Source organism: Acromyrmex echinatior, chromosome 3 (assembly GCF_024713525.1).
Source record: "Acromyrmex echinatior isolate Ae372 chromosome 3, ASM2471352v2, whole genome shotgun sequence".
Taxonomy (NCBI): Eukaryota; Metazoa; Arthropoda; class Insecta; order Hymenoptera; family Formicidae; genus Acromyrmex; species Acromyrmex echinatior.
The window spans coordinates 6530795-6550301 of NC_141854.1; the positions used below are offsets into that span (position 1 = coordinate 6530795).

Consider the following 19507-nt stretch of genomic DNA (forward strand, 5'->3'; position numbering starts at 1 on the left):
TTTTCTTAAAGGTGACGACACAAATGTGACGATAATAACATGACTCAAGTACTGTCATTTTTATTTTGTCCTCAAGCGATCCGTTTACGAGTAATATTTAAAATTAATTTTGTTCGATATTTGATCTAAGTTTTTCCGTACAATTTATTTAAGATGTTAATATAAAATAAATAATTGAATTATAGCTGTATTATAATTAATATTTAAATTCTTTTCGAGTATAGTATAAATTATTTATAAAGTAGTACAAAATATTTATAAATTATGTTATTGTTGTCAAATTCGTAAAACCACAAAAAGTTGGATAAATCGTATTTGTTGCTGGTTTTTATATTGTACTTACATTTAAGATATAATAAAATAACATATTAAAATTGAATAATTGAATAATACTTTTGTAATTACTATATCTTGATATTTGTGTATAAGAAAAAGTATGTTTGTATTGAGCGTCTTTTTAAGATAATTACTAAAAGTTATTTATAAATATTATTTGTTGGATTTAAAAAAATTTAGATTTTTCTTTGTAAAAACTAATAATTCTTCATATTAATTACAATATAATTAATATATTATTATATTGGATTAGGGATAAAGTTATCCCTTTACAAGTTATATACAGGGTTTGGAAATAAAAATTGCCAAATATTGGTCTTGAATAATTTTTTTACTCAAAAAAAATACTATCAACTTTATAGAAAAGTTGTAAGAGACAAAAATCATTAATTTTCTTCTCATAAAGTTCTAAGAATTTTTTCAGAATTTTTTATCAACTTTTTAATACTGCATTTTCTCATTTTTACCAATATGAGAAAATACGGTATTAAAAAATTCTAAAAAAATTCTCAGAATTTTATGAGAAGAAAATAAATGATTTTTGTCTCTTGCAGTTTTTCTGTAAAGTTGATATTTGACTAAAAAATTATTCAAGACCAATATTTGGCAATTTTTAGTAATTAATATCTTGTTAACTATTGCGAAAATTGCAAAATGGTAGAGGACTTTTCGACTCAGTTTAGTCCTCTCTACCTGCCCATGAAATATTTGGCGATTATTTCCAGATATATAATAAATGAAGGAAGAAGGTAAATAATTAGCAATTATAGAGACTTTTAATTCAATCTTCTCTAAATATATATTGTCAATTTAAGGTATAATTTAGTAAAAACGAGCTATAAAGGCCCTCCACTTTCACCAATTTTATCGGCGATCCTCTTTTCTTTGTAAGTATACTCACCCATAAAAAAAGACGAGCTATTAATAAATTTAGCCTGTTTTTGCAGGTAAATATTATTTTTAATTTATTTTTTATTTTTATATTTCATTATTTTATTGTATTTCACTAATGAAATTGCAATAACTTTTTTAATATTATTCTTTATTGTAATTCTTTATACAATTTAATATTATAATTATAATAATTATTTATAATATATTATACAATTATAAATGTTGTTCAAAAATATAATAAAAATGATGACATACAAGCATAATTAACAAATTTAATATGCAAAATTATTACGATAACAATAAAAATACAACACAAATCGATCAATCTCGTAGGTCGTAGCTGAACCATGTTAAGGATATATGTAAATTATGTAATTTTTAATTTTCTTAATACACTTAATTCTCTAATTATTTATTATAATTATGATACTTTAATTCAACTCTTATTTGTCTTGATAATTTGATAACTTTAATTGCCGTAGATTTTATAACATGGATGCACTTTCCCATTAGATAGAAAGAGACAGTAAATGCGTTCTATTCTTTATAGTATCAAATGCACGACACGCATACTCAAAATGACATATGAGAAATGATCAGTAATTTCAAATATATCATGCAGTGATATTTTAACTGATAAGTTATAATTATATATAAGTTATAAGATGAAATCTTACAAAAATGATAAGACAATGCGAGCTATGTGATATGTATTGGTGGAAGAACGGCAATATTTCCTTTCATTCATAAATATAATACTTAATGAATTATACTTTGAAATGTAATAAAGCATAATTACTATTACTCAAAATTCGTGTCGGCCTATGTTATTATATTGTACAATATGTTTAAGATTTGTTATAACTAGAACCTGGATTATCCCATCGACCAATCGGACCGCCGATTCCAAAATAATGACGTATAAGAAAGCATTCACACCTTGGCGGAAAAGCAGAAAGCGGAAAAGCGGAAGCCAATCAGAACTCGCGGAAAAACAGAAGCAGACAAGCGGAATGTATCGTCTACTACTACCGTGAGTTCCGATTGGTTTCCGCTTTTCTGTCAAGGTGTGAACCCGGCCTAAGTCGACTACCGCGCCGCGCAGTATGCTCCCCTTAATAAGCTTATCGCAAGACAACTTAAGGCTTAAACACAATATGGGATATAATATCGAACTTACACACCAGAGCTCTGATTGGGCGTTATTGAGCTCGTTATTCCCTGTTGCCTGTGCCTATTATATTTTAGCCTTTACAGTTTTGTCAAAGGGTCTGAGCACAAGAATTGTCGTAACATTTACTTAGGCTTGATTGTACCAACGTTACTTTGACTTTAAGTGAAACTTAAAACTCTGTCTGTCTTGTTTTAAAGCAGAAAAGAAACAGAGATAGAGAGAGTTTGAAATAAAGCTTCATTTAAATCAAAATAATGTTGGTCGGGCTTCAGAGATTTAAATTATAGACGTAAGTAACACATAAGCTTTGGCGTATGACGTATAATTTATTATCGTCTCTTAGAGACACGGCAATAAGTTGCACGTCATACATGAAAACTTGGGCGTTATTATGTCTGCAATTTAATAGCCGCAGCAGAGACTCTCTCATAACGCATAATGCATAATGCATAAGAGAATCAACCAATCAAAATTCTTTTTTTCTATGGGAAAAAAGGAAAGATTTTGATTAGTTGATTTGCTTATGCACTGTGCGTTATGAGTTATGCAAAAGTCTGTGTTGCGGTCTTTAGTCTAAGTAAGTGTTACAACAATTTTTGTGCTCAGACCCTAACGAACCGAAATTCGTGGACATAGCGAAGAATACAACTAAAAAATCGTGGACATTGGTACTACGTAGTTCAATGTTCACATTTTATGGACATAGAGACGCTTCAAAATAAAGGGTTCCGCACAATAAAAGGAACAGGGAAAGGAATAGAGAACCTATCAGAAACTATATATTCCACAATACATGATTTCTGATAAGTTGAAATTCTTATTCTCTGTTCTCTATTCCTTTTATTGTGCGGAGCCCTTAACAGTTAAATCCCGGGCATGGCTATTCTCAAGCTTCTCTCTGATAGTACTGAAAGCACCTATTGTGTTGATTGCATCTCGTTGGCGTCTGATTGGACGAAATTCCATCCCCACATTCCCTATTATGCGCAATGCTTCTCACCTTTAGAATTCCACCATGTGTAAATCATTACAAGAATACCGGTTTATAATCTCACTTATAATTTTTTCAGTATAATTACTACAAATATTTCAACGCGTTATTATTTATATATTAAATTTATGATCATAAAAGTATTGCCGCGTATCAAAATGGAGACCAATCATTTTGATACTATTGACGAAAGGTATAAATATTTTTTAGAAGTGCAGCTTTGTGTTTAATATTGTAAATATATATTTCTTTTCTTGATAATAAAACTACACTCATGTTGCAGTGCAAATGAGAATGTAATAGGAGCCGAAACTGTTGATGTAGTATTGGAAGAAGCTGAAATAGTAGATTGTGATGCTGATGAACAACAGGATGATGACATTCAGTACCACCTGTATGCGATAAATAGACGTAACAATACAGTAGCATACAAAGTTATGCAGGTTAGCAACGATAGCAGAGAGGATAACGAAATTTCGATAGCTACTCCTGTGAATAATACTGTCCAAGTTTTGACTGCACCTCTAAATGGACAATTATATGTACTCAGTAATAGCAATGACATTGTAACGACAGAATCCACTAAAGCAGTTGTACCTAGCGTAGCTAAACTGCATATAGAAGGATCACAGAATATTATAACTACTGTAAAGAAGGTAAATCACTTAATATTACTGATACATTTTACATTATCATTATTTTGTTTAGAAAGATAATTATATTTAGAGGGATGAAAGACGAAGGGTAACACATAATGAAGTTGAAAGACGTAGAAGGGACAAAATTAGCAATTGGATTTCTAAGTTAGCAAAACTCTTAGCAGATTGTGAGCAGTATATGGATGAAGAAGACACAAAACCAAATTTAGAAACACTAGTAAGAAATTTGTAAATTCTTATTAAATAAATAGAAAGTTTATTAGTTGCAAATCAATAAGGACAATGGCTAAAAATGCAAATAAATTATTTTACTATTACTTAATTTATTTTCTTTAATTTTTATTCGTTCTTGACTGATTCATTGTTGTCCTTATATTGTAAATTCTTAATCTTCAACTGTCGTCGTGAGTCCATTGGAATCTTATCAAATTTTTCAATATCTATCAAAGTCTATTAACATGCTTTAAATGAGGATCAATGCTAATTTTTAGTTTTTATTATTAATTTTTATTAAAAATGGATAAATGAGAGGCTAAGCATCAAAAATATATGATAAAAAAGTTTATATGATTAATGGTTTCTTCACGACATCAGTTAAGGGTTATATTTATGTTTATCTTTTTATCATTTTTGACTTTATGTTATAACTTACATTATTTGTTAATCATAATATTAATTTATAGAGCAAAGGAGGTATTCTAGCACGAGCTTATGAATACATTATGGAATTAAAAGATGCTCCGGACAAATTAACTCTTAGCTTAAATGAAAATGTGCTGTTAATGGAAGAAATTGATCAGCTGCAGCAAGTCGTAACTGAATTAAGAAACGAAAATTCACAATTGAAAAACCAAGTTTCAAAACACGATATAACTATACTCGGTACTTAAATCTTTATAAGGATTATACATCTTTATAAATGATTTCCTATTCATATTTTGTTGCTGATATAAATGAATATCTTTATGACAAGATGGAATAAGAACACATGGACAAGTATAATAGTTATAAAATGTTTATTTACATATTTGTAACTCAGCATATGTATATACAGTGTGTCCCAAAATTCATAACTCAAAATACTATAGCAAGAAAGTTTTGGAAAAGTTAAGTAAAAAGTTATTTATGAATTTTAAGCAATAAGTTTTGAGATACAAGAATTTATGGCCAATTACAGATTATGTATTAATGAGCGCGCTGAAAAGCGCGTTCACCACCGTTAATTAATACTACTGCAAGTAAAGGGTGTTTTTTTAAGCCCGATAGAACTTAAAATTGTAAAAACTAACACAAAAATTAAATTATAATCAAAAAATTTGTTTTAGTCGAAAGATCAATGCATGGCATTAACATTTGAAAATGATTTCGGGCATATGACCGCGGCTGTTTAATTTAATTTTTTGTTTTATTTTTTACAATTTTAAGTTCTATCGGGCTTAAAAAAAACACCCTTTATAATTCATGGACAGATCATCTAAATGTAATTAGATTAGTAATTGGTCATATTTATCTCATCATCCCAAAAATTACTGCTTAAAATAAAAATTTATGAATAACTTTTTTACTTAATTTTTCAAGAACTTTCTTGCTATAGTATTTTGTGTCGCGAAATCTTGAAACATCCTGTGGTGTATATATGCGCGCGCGCGCGTGTGTGTGTGTGTGTATGTGAGTGAGTGAGTGAGTGTGTTTGTTTGTTTGTTTGTTTGTTTTTGTATTTGAAGAACAATGACAATCATTGTATAACATTCTATTGTACATATTGTAAACAATAATTAGCGAACAATTAATTTCGCAATGACGAGTCATCGTCAAGATGATTAAATTAAAGAAATATACAAATATACAAAATGATATCACCGTTTAATCAGTAATCAACTATATGAACGTCAGATATATTGCTTAAATAGTAAATTTCACTTAATTACTACAAAACGTGAAGTTATTTCTTCTAACAAGAAAGTAGGTCTACAATATTTACACTTACAAAATACGTCTATATATTTACAGAAAACAGCGATATCATGCGTTATCAGTGCTTTTCCTCTTGCATCGTTAGTGTAGCGCGAGCTCGCTACGGAAAAAATAGAAAAAAATTATGTTTACTTCATCGTCAGAGTGTACGCACACGGTTATCAATATCAAATCTCAAGGAAAATATAAAGACGTTTTTAAACACGTTATATGTAACTCTAAATTATAACAATAACGCTTAGTTTAATACTTATTGCTTCGAAGCGTTTTTCTTCAAGTTTTGTGCAGATCCTGTTTGTATGACAGTTTCTGAAAAAAGGGGGAGGGAGGATAAGTATTCTCCGAAATATAAATTAATCGGTGTTGAGATTACGTTAGATATGTAATTCACCTGTCAATGAGAGACACCTGTACATGAGAGCTCGTGAGTGCAAGATACGAAATGTTCACGGATTTCGATTACTTCTCCGTCGTGACAGTGCAAGTACGGTTTTGTGAATTGTTTGTGAAAAGTTGTGCTTACTTGTGCATTACACAATATCCCGTAGACAACACGAGTGTCATCAAAAGATGCCTCTAAAACTTATTGAGAAGACGTTCCTCTGAAGGATGTCTTTTAGACCTGCGTGTTGCTCGGGACCTTTCCGCTACTTATTTTTGACAAATTACGTCTCTTCCTTATACTTATGTTAGCCATTAAAGCATTTCATGTATTAGCGATACTTATTGAAAAAATCACATTCGAACTAATGAGTCATTTCTTCTATAAAAATAACTCTGAAATGAGTTGGGTCCAGCAACAAATTGCGCCTCTCCTAAGTCTAAACATCAACAGGCTAATGATCTCTCTGTACAGTAGGAATCTTGATCCATTCTTTTATCATTATATTGTCCTCGTCATATATAGTAATTTACGCTGTCAAGAAATAAGTAAAAATATACTTTTCTGTGTTATACAAAACGTAAATATCGCCTCGCCCATACTTGTGTTACATCCCTTTAGACACAAATATCAAAAAGACAGAATAATCGCGTTTGTCCCTCGTATGTATGTAGAGAGAAAATCGAAAACGCACCGATCTCTTTTTCTCTTATTACAGACCGGATCAAACAATTCTAATGAACGAAGACGTATTTCTTTAAACTTATTGGCAGTGTTGGAAACTTTCAGAATCCGTGAGTCGCTAAAACTGCAAGATCGAACATTTTGTCAAGGGACCGCATAGATAATATGCATAATTAACACAGAGGTTCTGCTGGCTGACAGATATTTTCTCGTTGCTAGGTCTGCATCTTTCATACAAGAGTAGAAAAAATTGAGAGATTCCCTCAATAATCTCCTTTTTCCTCTTTCTTTTTTCTTTCATCTTTTTTTTCTTTTAAAAGCTTGGTGCTTTTATATCGCAGTTGAATAAGGAGGCGTGATATGCGAGTACTTACATATCTTGACATATCTTGACTAATCACTTTTTTCATTTGTATGAATAATACTGCTACTATGTTGTTCCGCGAAAACATAAATTTTATTTTTCTTTCCTTTGCTCTTGCGTTTCATCTTCTCGTTTTTTCCTCGTCCTTTCACAATTTCGTACAAACTACTACAAATATTACCATTATGACGCGAAATAACGAACATTAGTTAGGCAGTAAGAGTTACCTTGTATAGCTCGCTGGAGATTTTCTCTACAAAATACATCTATATTTTCGTTGAGAGAAAAGTGGTATGCGGAATCGCTGATCAGAATTTCCTCGCAAAATCAATCAATATGAATTTCGTGATCGAACTTGCTAACACTTGCGCAGAACGTGTTATTACAAACGATTCTCGTTGTACATAAAATTGGTCGAAAAAATTATTCTCAAAATAGTCAAATAATCTAGACGAAGGCGAAGCTCGTTTAATTCAATTCAAATATTTCCTGATCGATCCCGTCGCATTTCTCTCTCAAGATTACAACCTCAAGGTTTCCTCTTGAGGAAGCATCTCGGTCGTCAGTCTTTCGTTTATCATAAAAAATACAGCCGTGTGACGTACCATGCCAGCTTTACCCAAAAAGCGATTGCGTGTGTAACAATACATCATATATTATGTATATCATGTTTTCATCGGCGTTTACCAAGAATTCGCAATGAAGAATGACTAGTACTTTCTCTTTAGTACTTCATAAGCCCGCTATTGACTTTATGTTATATTTACTATCTACTTCTCTAAATGTCTCTCTACTTTTCTAATCTACCCTCATGTCCGCTACTATTAATGTAGTTTTTAACATCAAATATCTACAAGATCGATTATACATCTTTCTCAGCTCGTAACAAATATTTTTCTTCTTCGAAACGTTCTATCTTTAGTCAGTGTTTATTTCAGACTAAGCACCGCCGTATACGTAACGTCGAAGATGATCGAACATTGCTTTTAAGACCTAATAATTAGGGGAGCACCGATTCGAAGACTCACAAAATCCTGGTTAGGCATAATGAGCGACTTTTGCCCGCAAATATCTAAATTGGACGATGACATTTGATAGAGACAAACGTCTGTTTTCGTGAGAGAGGCAGTAAATGAAAAATCATTGAAAGTTTCTTCTATTTTCCTCTCCACGGACAATGATCAAGATCGGTTGATAACGATTATTTTCCCTGCCTTAGAAGAAGATTCGAGGTATACTTCGTAGGACAAAAGCCACTTATGAATTAACACCTCCGTGCCGTATATATGACGAGGCGCTGTTCATCCTCGGTCCTAGCGATCAGTGGTTCGTTCATCGATCCACGAAGAATAATTTCCATGATTTGACCGGTTGCAAAGTGAGCATTACTCTGATTGGAATATCAGTTAACAAAGATATTCTCGAGTGTATTCTGCTCGCAAAGGTTCCTAAGTTTCGAAGCAACCAATATCGAGATGTCTCGCGCCAGGATTTCGATAGGACGATGCAGCGTTATTAGCTGCAGCTTACAGGTCAATATACGGTACGAAGGTAGGCCTGTCTCAGGACGGTTGAAGCCGTGCACTTTTCTTACTGCTACCAAACATAAACCATGTCCCAACCTTCCGTCCCAACGAATTAGTGGTGCCTTGACCACCGACCATTGTTGTGGGCATCTCGTACGCAGACTCTCTCTTATACGTTTTATCTGCAACATCATTAAATTAATATAAGATAAAATAAATTGATATCGAATAAATCAAATTAAATCGGTTAAAATCGGATACAAATGAATACAAAATAAAATGCAGATATTACAATGAAAAATATTCCAAAGAAAAGCTAAAAATAAAATCCCGACTGAGGTAATATTTTTCGCAATAAATTCTTTACAGAATTAATTTAGAGGGAATTATTTCATATATAGGAATGTTCGAATGTTTCGGCGCCTTATATTTATGTTATTAGCGTACAGTGATCACATCTGACAAGTAACACTACTCAAATGCCATATGCCGATTTCCCTGAGACTGTGCATACATATAGTACATTGAAAAATATCTGACATGTATTCTTTTACATCTGTTCGAAAGCCGTTTTAAAAGTAAAAAACGCCTGAATGTATAGGTGAACTCTAATATTTGACGAAGTACTCGTTTGTTACAGAATGGGGTATATGATGATTTTCGAAGTTGATGAATTCAAATCTGCTCCCAATTTTTGAGAATTCAATATGGTGGAACTAATATGGCGGATTTGATTTTTTTAAAATTAAGATAACAAGATTTTTTGCTCTCTGCCGAACCCGGGAATAATCAAATTTAAAAAAAATTTTTTTATATTCAATATAAAGTGTGAGCATCTAATAATAATAATAATAATAATTTTATCTCCAGCTCCTTTATATGCTTCACTTTAAGTCTCAAAAATAAATAAAAAATTTTTTCAAAAACCTCAAAAAAATATAAAAAAAAAGAAATAGTTTCTCGCCACCTCCAAGTTGATTATTTCTGGGTTCGGCAGAAAGCGAGAATGTCTTGTTGTCTTCATTGAAATGAAATCAAATCCGTCATATTGGTTCCACTATATTGAATTCTCCAAAATTGAAAGCAAATTTGGATTCAGCAATCACCTTCGAAAATCATCGTATACCCCATTTTGTAACAAACATACGAGTACTTTGTCAAATACTGGAATTCCTTATCATCGACGAGATACTATAAAGACCGACATCCTTATGGAAGTCCTTGAGAATATTGAAGTGATTAAGAATTAAAAACTGATAATATTGTATTAATTTTATGATTTGATTAGTTTAGTAGACGTATTTATAACGCATTTTGAACTCAATAATACTCTCAATAATACTATCGATTTAGAACTCAATAATACTCTCAATAATACTATCGATTTTTCTTTAAAATTATGATTTCAGTGTTATCGTCAAAGTTTGATTATCAACAGAGATGATAACTGCAGAGAAAAAGTTGTAATTTTTCTGCAATATATAAGATATTATAGCTTAACAAGCTATATGCACATTTATTTATGGAACATTTATATAATAAAAAATCATGATTAATAATGGATAAGTCAAATACGTATGTTAATAATAGCAAATTTATATCAATTGTCGATAATGACAGCGTTCTTCAATTACCTCCGGGCCTTCTGGGCCCTTTTTATATCGTCGAAAATTTGCCCAGGGTTGTCGGTCTTTAATAGTATCTCGTCGGTGTCTCTATACATTCATAAGGGCGTTTTCTATCCTTAAAACGGCTTTTGGGCAGATATAAAAAAAATACGTGTCTGATATTTTTCAATGTATTACATGTATGCACAGTCTCAGGGAAATCGACACTTGTGAGATAATTAAATCTCTAAATTAAAAATCTATATTGTATTCATAACATTTAATCTTCACCGATTATTGGCGTTCTCTCTCTTATTTATGTATATTATTTACACGGTCGTACTTATTCTTAAAAATAAAATGGTATCTTATTAATATGATTATAGATAATGTCACAGTGGCAAATATTTACTGCGAGGTTTGATCGGTGGCCTGTTCTGCTGTCTGCTGGCGGCAAGCCTGGCAAGTTGCCTAGCTGCTGCTGGAAACTCCAATCCATCGTTTCTATCCTGAGCCACCAGCCTTCGTTCCTCAGCCATTGCCGCTAGCCATCGCCGTTTCTCTTCCGCTGTGCGGCAACAAAAAAGTAGCCATTTGTCTCGGACGCAGCTGTACACCTTCAGACAATGTCTCACTGTTACCCCCGATTGAAGGTCTACGAAGAAAATCAATTATTAATTTGATATATCTTCATTACAAATCGTGATCAGTTATATGTACATCGTAGATCCTACCAATTCTATTTTAATTATTTAATAACGTGCTTTGCTACGATGAATAATATACAAAATGAAAAAAAATAATAATAAAATTATATAAAATTATAAAATTTATGAATTATTACTTTCTTATCGTAAAAGATATAATAATTTAAATTATCGAGAAATGCATTACCTTTTCCATCAGGCACATCAATGACTTCGCTAGTGTCGAGATAGATGCGACCTTTGTAGACGTAAGTATTACGCTTGAGAATGTCCTTTTTGCAATAGACCAGTTGATGATCGAAAAGGAATAACGTAATGTTGTTTGTCCACATACCGGTCTTCACTCTCATCGCCTCACCTTGATAAATAAGTTGCGACGAAACTTCTATGAGATCCTCACCCTGCGACCGATCATCGATATTAAATATATTTCTCAACAAATTTTTTTTTAATTAACCATTTTAAATAAAGCTCGCATTATTCAGGCAAAATCGGTATTGCAGCCAAAATGTAAATTTTAAAGAGAATTTTTATTTGCAACTATGAAAAGTGACATACCTCCCAACCTTCTACGCGCAATTGCCATGCGGCTAACTTTTCCAAACTTTCCATCCGCCTTTTTCTCTCGTTGATCAATACAGCGACGTCTCTCATCGCTTCCAAGGCCTCCTGGATCTTGTGATAATCCGGATGATCGGTCTTCGTATATTTCAGCAGCTCCGCCAATTGAAGAGGATATTTGCATATACGTTGGATGGGAGTCAATAAATATCCGTCCAAGGGGATTTCTATGAGACCCCTCATCAATCGACAAGCCTCGAAAAATTTGCTATAACGATTGTGCTGATAAAGCTCTTGCAACGTTGCCGTGGCCATTGGGTGACTGTTGCAGTATTCGGAATACATGCGAAAACCCGCCCTCTGAAAGAATCAATAACACCTCCTTTTTAACTTTATCTAAAGGTATATAAACAGAATTCTTTCTAACGTCTCTCTAACTTTCTATATATAATTCGAGAAAGTCAAGTAGAATGAACACACAGACGTATCAATTAATTCATTATTCATATAAATGGGATTATCAACAAATAAGAAAATTCATTATAAATTTGACAATGCTAACATGATTGAGGAAGCATTCGCCAACGCAGCTTTTGTACGGCGCGTTCCAGTCGATGCGATCTTCAAGGTCCTTCAGGAATTCGGATTGAAAGTCTAGGAGCTCTTCGAGGTTGATGAAGATCGTCTCGATCTGCTCCTCGGTAAACATATCCGTTCGCCTGCGGCATTCCGCGATGTAACCCTCAGCCACGTCGCGTAGAACCTTAACGAAATCGCGCTCAGTCTGGACAAGCTCGCGGACCACGCTAGTTCTTACTTGCTCGTTCGAGAGTAGGGAGATGCTTGTTCGTCTTCTGAGCTGAGTACCTGAAGACCCTCCCGAAGCCATTGCAGCCAGACAATCCTCCACCGTGTCCTCTTGACTCACGCGCAACTTTACAAACAAATTTATTTCACTGAGTTTATTTATTTATATATACGTTTAATTTAATTTAATTACGTAACTAAAAATTCGATAATTAAAATAATTATAATTATTTAAAAAATAAATAATTATGATATTATTACTTGAGATAATTCTAATGGAGATAAAAAATGGCGTATATAATTCGTTGATAAATTATTATTAATATGATAATTATATTGTATACATATTAATTATTATATTAAACATTTTATGTATTATAAATAATATTTATTGTTATTATAAAAATCGTACGGATTTATTTAAGGACATTTATACCCTGACAAAAGCGGCAGGAAACCATCCATACTCTCCTCTGCAGCTACCCCACCACCAATCCCTGTCCAGGGTATCGAGAACATCGATGACATCCCCAGCACGAAAAGCCAACTCTTCCGACTCCATTGCCACATGATCCCAAACGGCTTCAGCTAACATGACAATCTCTTCATCCATCGTTTGCTCGAATGATTTTTTTTTATCCGTCAAGGAAGCGATCGAAGATTCGGAATCAGACATCATTTCATCATCTTCTGATGTTCCGGCTCTTCCATCCTGCTCGTCCTCTGATAGCACGTTGCCACTGGGTAATCTCGCGCCTACTTTTTTAGGAATAGAATTTTGTTGTAGTAGAAATAAATAAACAATGTGAGTACATACCCTTAAACAGATTGTCCAAATATTGACTCAAATTTTAAACAAAACATAGTTGAAGAAATAAACATGGAAATTAATCGGCACATATATCGATAATATATTGTTATCTTTTTAATAAATATATTGCAACTTATTTGCAAAATTACAAAGAGGATATTAAAAATATAAAAAAATAAACCTAACAAAATTAACTTTTTTAAAGAAATATCTTTTCATTTGATTCTTTAGTATAAATGTTTTGTCTGAACAAAACAATCGATTCCTACAAAGCGTCCTATAACGTGAACGACATTTCGCTCCGTTTACGCTCGTCGAAGGAATCCCTCTGGAAGTTATTGGGACAACAAGTACGTCAGCCCCCGGGCCCAAAAACCGTCCATTGTGCAGTTCTCGGTGTGAGCGGAAAAAGAATGAAACAGTAGTTTTCATAAGATTCCTCGAGAGAAGGTAACCAAGCCCGCCGGAGTATCTCTCTTAAGTATTCAGTTAACCGCGTACGTGCGAATTGATCGCACCCTCGGGAAGTCGCATCTCTCGCGAGAAGGAGAGCTACGAACGTGCAAGAAAATGCTTTTACTAGGTTCTCCGGCAAACCGGGTTTCCTTATTATTGTAACGCAAAACAGAAACGTTTCCACACGAAGCAACGTTCTTACAGGGATGAAACTGAGCATGATTATTACAATAGGGACGTCCCATTCCTTACTCTCGCACAATTAGCTTCCCTTCTCTTTTCTTTCTCTTTATTAAGAGGGTGCATTCAATGGCAACACGATGTGAATGTTTCAACAATATTTTTACGAGGAATGCATGCTGAATACTCTTCAAGGTGATGTCTAGAGAGAAAACTGGTGATCTCTGTGGTATACAGTGCACTAGATGTCATCGAGGTTTTTCTACTGGCGTGTAAACTCTGTCCACCCAGCAAACGCGTTCTGACAGAATCCCTCCAACAATTCCGATACCGCATGAAAATATCTTTTTGAATTATTTGCTCAACATAATAAAAATGATCATTAAAAAGAATCTTAGTTTCCGTATCATTCTCTTGCGTTTTTCTTTCTCAATTTTTTTTATATTACATTAATAATAATTATAATGTATCTTTTAAAAATCTAGAACAATCTACGATTAATTTTTTTTAAAAATAATATTTCGAGTGATATGAGTAATTCTTCTCGATAGAGATGATTCAAGAAGAGACGTGCCGTCTCTCGTATTTTGCAGACGATAAGAGAACAGTCTACGCGCGTGCTTGGTAGACAAGACGAGAGGAACGTGATCTACGTCAGAGAGCTCGAAGTCTATCTTAAGTTAAAAGGTCAAATATGATGTTTACCTGCGGTTTTGACGCGCATTAACGGCGAAAGCTGATTGATTCCCAGTGGCTGGCTAAGCGACCGCCTCAAATTTGTCCGAGAACTCCTCCCTTTCGCGTTACTAAAGACCGCGAGAAAAAGAGAAAACGTTATTCGACATTAATTCGTTTTTGTACCGCGTTAACGTGCGGCGTATCGAGCGAAGGGATCGACAAAAGCGTGTACTCAGGTATTAAGCATATCGGTACAACATTCAGCAACAGATTACAGTATAGGTAGGTATAATATGTATATGTATAATATATATATATATATATATAGAGTACAACACACGACAAGAGGTATGTATATATACATATGTATATATACGTATGTTACGCGTGGCACAGATCAACTTTTTACTGGAGGAAAGATTAAAAGAAGGTGGTTTGTTATAATACCCGTCTACCTACCACTGGTCTCCCTCGATTTACTGGAAAGGTTCGAGAACAAAGAATTTTAAGTTTTCCCAAGTTGTCACTTGTTTTTCGGGGGTTGTTGATTCGAGATGTGGGAATCGCAATATAAGTGTCGCGTTTGTGAGAGGAAGTCAGAATTGTTATTGATTCGAAAATAAAAAAGCAGCGAGCGAGCGAGGCTACAGTAGGTATGGCCGTGCGGCTAAAAAGAGCGGAGTTAACAAGCGATATATCTTTTTACTTCGTATGTTTCTCTTTTCTTTTAATGCCTCCTTGACACTGCTAGCTTATTCACACTTGCAGAGTGCGAAAGATTATGCTCGCCTCGATTCTGGAAACCCAAGGAAACGTTGCTTGGATCTCAAATATATATTTTAATTGTACATTTGTACAATTCAAATAGAATGTGACAATTTTGAGCGTAAAACAAAATATTCGATATTTTTAAAAGTTTTAGTTTGATATTTTAAAAAATTGTAATAAAAGGTGTGTAAAATAATAATATTATGAGATAATATTATATAGAAGAAAACCTCAATCAATTACAATTCGATTAAAAAAAATCTTGTAACTTTTTTAGATAAAACACATTTTAAAAAGTAGCATATTTTGATTAAATCTATTATCGAATATGACAATTTTATATATTTTATGCATTAAACAAAACATACATTTCATACATTTTAAAAGTTTTAATTTGAGATATTTGGAAAAAAATTACATAAAAGAGAAAATGTAAGATAATAATATTGTAAGATGATCCAAAAAAAGACTTTCTTTTAATTCTAATTCCATTTTTTAAATTTCGTAATTCTTTAGATAGAATATATTAAGAAAAGTAATATATTTTATAATTAAATCATGTATTTATCGAATGTAACAATTTTACGCATAAAAATATATACTTATAAATATTTTTAAATGGTTCGATTTGAGATCTGAAGGAATTATGTAATGAAAAATAGGATAATAACATTATAAGATGATATTATGAGAAGAAAACTTCTCTCTTAGTTATAATTCTCTGTTCAGCAAATCTTTTAGATAAAATACGTTAAGAAAGTAGCTTTGAGAATAATAAGAAAGATCATTAAAGCTTTTAATAAGGTTTGCCTTATTCAAACTCCTTTTCTCATTACTGAAAATCGCTTGAATAGCTTCGATGGTTTTATACCTATCTAAAAAGAAAAAAGTTCTTTATATTTATATATTTTTCTCTCGTTAAAGCTTTTCAAGAGGCTTCTCTAAGCAATCGTACTTCTATCAGTTCAAGGATCCAAATGCAACGGTTGCCTGGGTTTCCCCAGCCTTCGCGAAGAGCCGACGTGATTCGCAAATGGCGATGATTTAATGAGGCGTACGCGACAAGGGTTGCTTGAACACAAGCGCGATTGTGATGATTAAACGCACCTTCTGAGCGTAACGATATCATGGGAGGAGTGCCTCGGGCTGAGCCTTGGCGGTCTCGATTTGATCGGTGACGGAGTTGACAGCATCCTGCGATAATTGTGAACGTATCCAGATCTGGTGTCCCATTGGAGCAATCTCTGCCCTCCTAAATCGCTGTTCGTGCGACGCACGTGATTATGCCGCGACGCACGATTCTGTAGATCCGCCTGAAACAGTCATGCGATTTTGATGAGGAGCTGCAATTAATTTATGTCGCGCTGAACGCGCTTAATTCATCGCACCTCCAAGATGAAACGCGCAAGTTCCCTATTTTCTCTACAATTCGCAGCGAGTTATATCGCAGGTCTATGTATCATGAACGTATTAAATTTGTCGGAAATAACGAGAAATTTAATACGTTTCTTTACTGTGTGCTATTTCAATGTAACTACAAGATAGTAAAGGTTCTTTTATGTTGTTTTTATCCGAAAGATATAAATCTCCCTTGCTCTTTTTTTCTTTTTTTATTTCTAATATAAAACTGTTCTTTCATAAGATTTTGTAATCTTTAGATATACAAAGATAATTATATTTAATCTACACAGAATGTATCAAACTATCTGTATTACCCTTTTTTTAAAAATGAATTTGGAAGTTGGGAAAAGAATTTTTATTACTAAAGCTATCTGAATTATCTAACAGTGGCATTTTAGTTTTCCGGAACTGTTGAAAGTAGGATAGACCTGAGTCAAGTCTGAAATTTTAAATAGAAGTAGAGTTCGTAGAAATTGTTGACTAAGTCTTTTAAAAATAAATAACACTTGCTTAAAATTTTTTTAATATTACAATTTACGAGAAAAATAAGGAAGTGTCATAGATTATGAATCATTCATTTATCTAGACACTGATAATTATCTGGAGTTTAAATTAAGTTTTTACATTTTTAGGATTAAACCATATATGTGATTAAGAAATTTTAAAAATACTTTTTCTTCTATTTTTATTTTAATTGAAACAAAAACATTAATAAAAAATAATATTATTTTTTGTTAAGAGTAAAAGGTATTAAAACTTTTTTATTTAAAAATTATTTTTTTGCAATAGACCTATCCAATGATATTTTATTCACCTATGTTTAAATTAAAAATTTAAGGATCTGTTATAGTTTCTTTACTTTTTATTTTATTTCTAAAAACATAAATACTACCATTCGATTCATCACGTAGATTAATCTCTTATCGGTCTTTGGTTAAAATTTTAATTTGAACTCTCGATATTAATGTCTGGATGACTCATATTTGTGATATTATTTTATTTTCCTCATAAATCGTGATATGAAAAAAAGTTTAAGCAAAAATTGTTGAATTTTAAAAGACCTATCCAATAATATCTTCTTATGCGACCTATGTTCCTATTTACTTTGTCAAATCTGGTTCAGGTTTACTTCCGGTTAATTTTTTCAATACTGCCATTAGTTTAAATAGGTAAATTGAGAATAAAATTTTTCTCCCTAACTTCGGACTATTATTCATTTCCGAGAAAAAAAATAATAGTAGGGTAACTCCGGTATATACGCCGCACCTATCAAAAACTTAATTTGTTAAATATTATTTACTATATTTAAGTAAATGAACTATATCAGTAAAAACTTTGTACTGTTTACTATTATAAAAAAAATATTAGAAATCTGAAATATTTATATTTCGTATTAAAAAATGAACTTTTTTAAACCTTGCATTTTTGCCGTATATCCCATAGGGATATCTCATAGGGGGAGGAAGGATATGTATGGCTCACGAAAAATTTACAAATAATGCATATAAATAAGATATAAAATGACACAATAACTTATAAACTTTATAAAAGTTTTATTAAGGAATAAGAATAATAAATATATATATGAAGTAATAAATAATAATTATAATCTTGCCAGATGTATTACAAGGATTATGAGATACATATTGGGTTATGTACCTCATAGGGTTATGAGGTACATATTTCATGCGTTTATTACATTTAGTGCACTGAATTCAATCTATGCACTTTGTATGCTTTGGGCATAAATCTCGCCTGTTGAAAATGCCGTATATTCCAAACAAGTGGGATGTACAAAACAACAAACTAAACAAAGAATACAAAAGCAAAGTACTTATGTTTTGTTATACGTACTTTATTATTCCTTTACTTTCATGTATCACGAAATAACTACTAAGTCTTTTGCACGTCCTACAATAATCATTTTATGTAGATTATAGTTTATGATGGTGTTACTTAATACAGTGAATCAACATCGATTCAATTCACAATAATTTCATTAATATTAACAGTAAGAAACTGAAATCGGAACACTATACTAATATAACATAAAGGCACATAATAGAGTAGTTGCGGGAAAATTATCCCCTTCTATTTTTTCTGACTTCTACGGTGTAAATCCCAGCGCGGCGTATTTGCCGGAGTTACCCTATGTGTAATCTGACATAGTCTGTTATATAAAATATTTTTAATTTTCTAATATGCTGTTACTAATATTTTGGCTAGTTCAGAATGAATTCTTCTTCAGCAGAAATATAGAGATTATTATTTATTTTCTAATACTTTACATTATATCTATAATTTAGCTTCAAACATTAATTTATAAAATTTTGTCTGTTATCTAAAAAAGAATAAAATAAAATGTTAAAAAAATAGGCCAAAATACGCAAAGATAAAAGATGTATGATTAATTATACAATTCTAATTTGTCAATTTAAAATTAGGACGATATAATGGAACCAGTTTTGACCTAATTCAATCAGTCTTTGTCAGCCACAATTGCATAAAATAAAATAATATTCAGTTAATTAAAATTAGTAAATACAT

The 19507-nt window shown here is 32.2% G+C and overlaps 2 protein-coding genes across 19 annotated transcripts in view; one reads left to right on the plus strand and one right to left on the minus strand.

Moving 5' to 3' along the window:
* Positions 1 to 3346: 3346 nt before the first annotated feature.
* Positions 3347 to 11424, plus strand: LOC105151801 (upstream stimulatory factor 2). Of its 2 annotated transcripts, XM_011065719.2 has the most exons (5): positions 3347 to 3588; positions 3679 to 4051; positions 4122 to 4271; positions 4738 to 4936; positions 10978 to 11424. In XM_011065719.2, the coding sequence occupies exons 1-5, from the start codon at positions 3524 to 3526 to the stop codon at positions 11013 to 11015; spliced, it is 825 nt and encodes a 274-aa protein (XP_011064021.1). In that variant the 5' UTR covers positions 3347 to 3523; the 3' UTR covers positions 11016 to 11424. The 2 variants fall into 2 exon arrangements, with proteins under 2 accessions (XP_011064021.1, XP_087260505.1); XM_087404379.1 differs by lacking the exon at positions 10978 to 11424 and having other exon boundaries at positions 3350 to 3588; positions 4738 to 6989.
* RhoGEF3 (Rho guanine nucleotide exchange factor 3) overlaps positions 5184 to 19507 on the minus strand; it is a 253411-nt gene continuing 239087 nt past the window's right edge. For 16 of the 17 annotated variants that reach the window (XM_087404371.1, XM_087404369.1, XM_011065722.2 and 13 more), the window contains 8 exons: positions 16667 to 16872; positions 14819 to 14919; positions 13103 to 13425; positions 12422 to 12793; positions 11857 to 12219; positions 11486 to 11699; positions 11004 to 11246; positions 5184 to 9166 (listed from right to left, as the gene is read on the minus strand). In XM_087404371.1, coding sequence (XP_087260497.1) covers positions 9021 to 9166; positions 11004 to 11246; positions 11486 to 11699; positions 11857 to 12219; positions 12422 to 12793; positions 13103 to 13425; positions 14819 to 14919; positions 16667 to 16872 — 1968 coding nt within the window. In that variant the 3' untranslated portion in view covers positions 5184 to 9020. The remainder of the gene's footprint in view (positions 9167 to 11003; positions 11247 to 11485; positions 11700 to 11856; positions 12220 to 12421; positions 12794 to 13102; positions 13426 to 14818; positions 14920 to 16666; positions 16873 to 19507) is intronic. The other variant, XM_087404374.1, reaches the window with a different exon arrangement.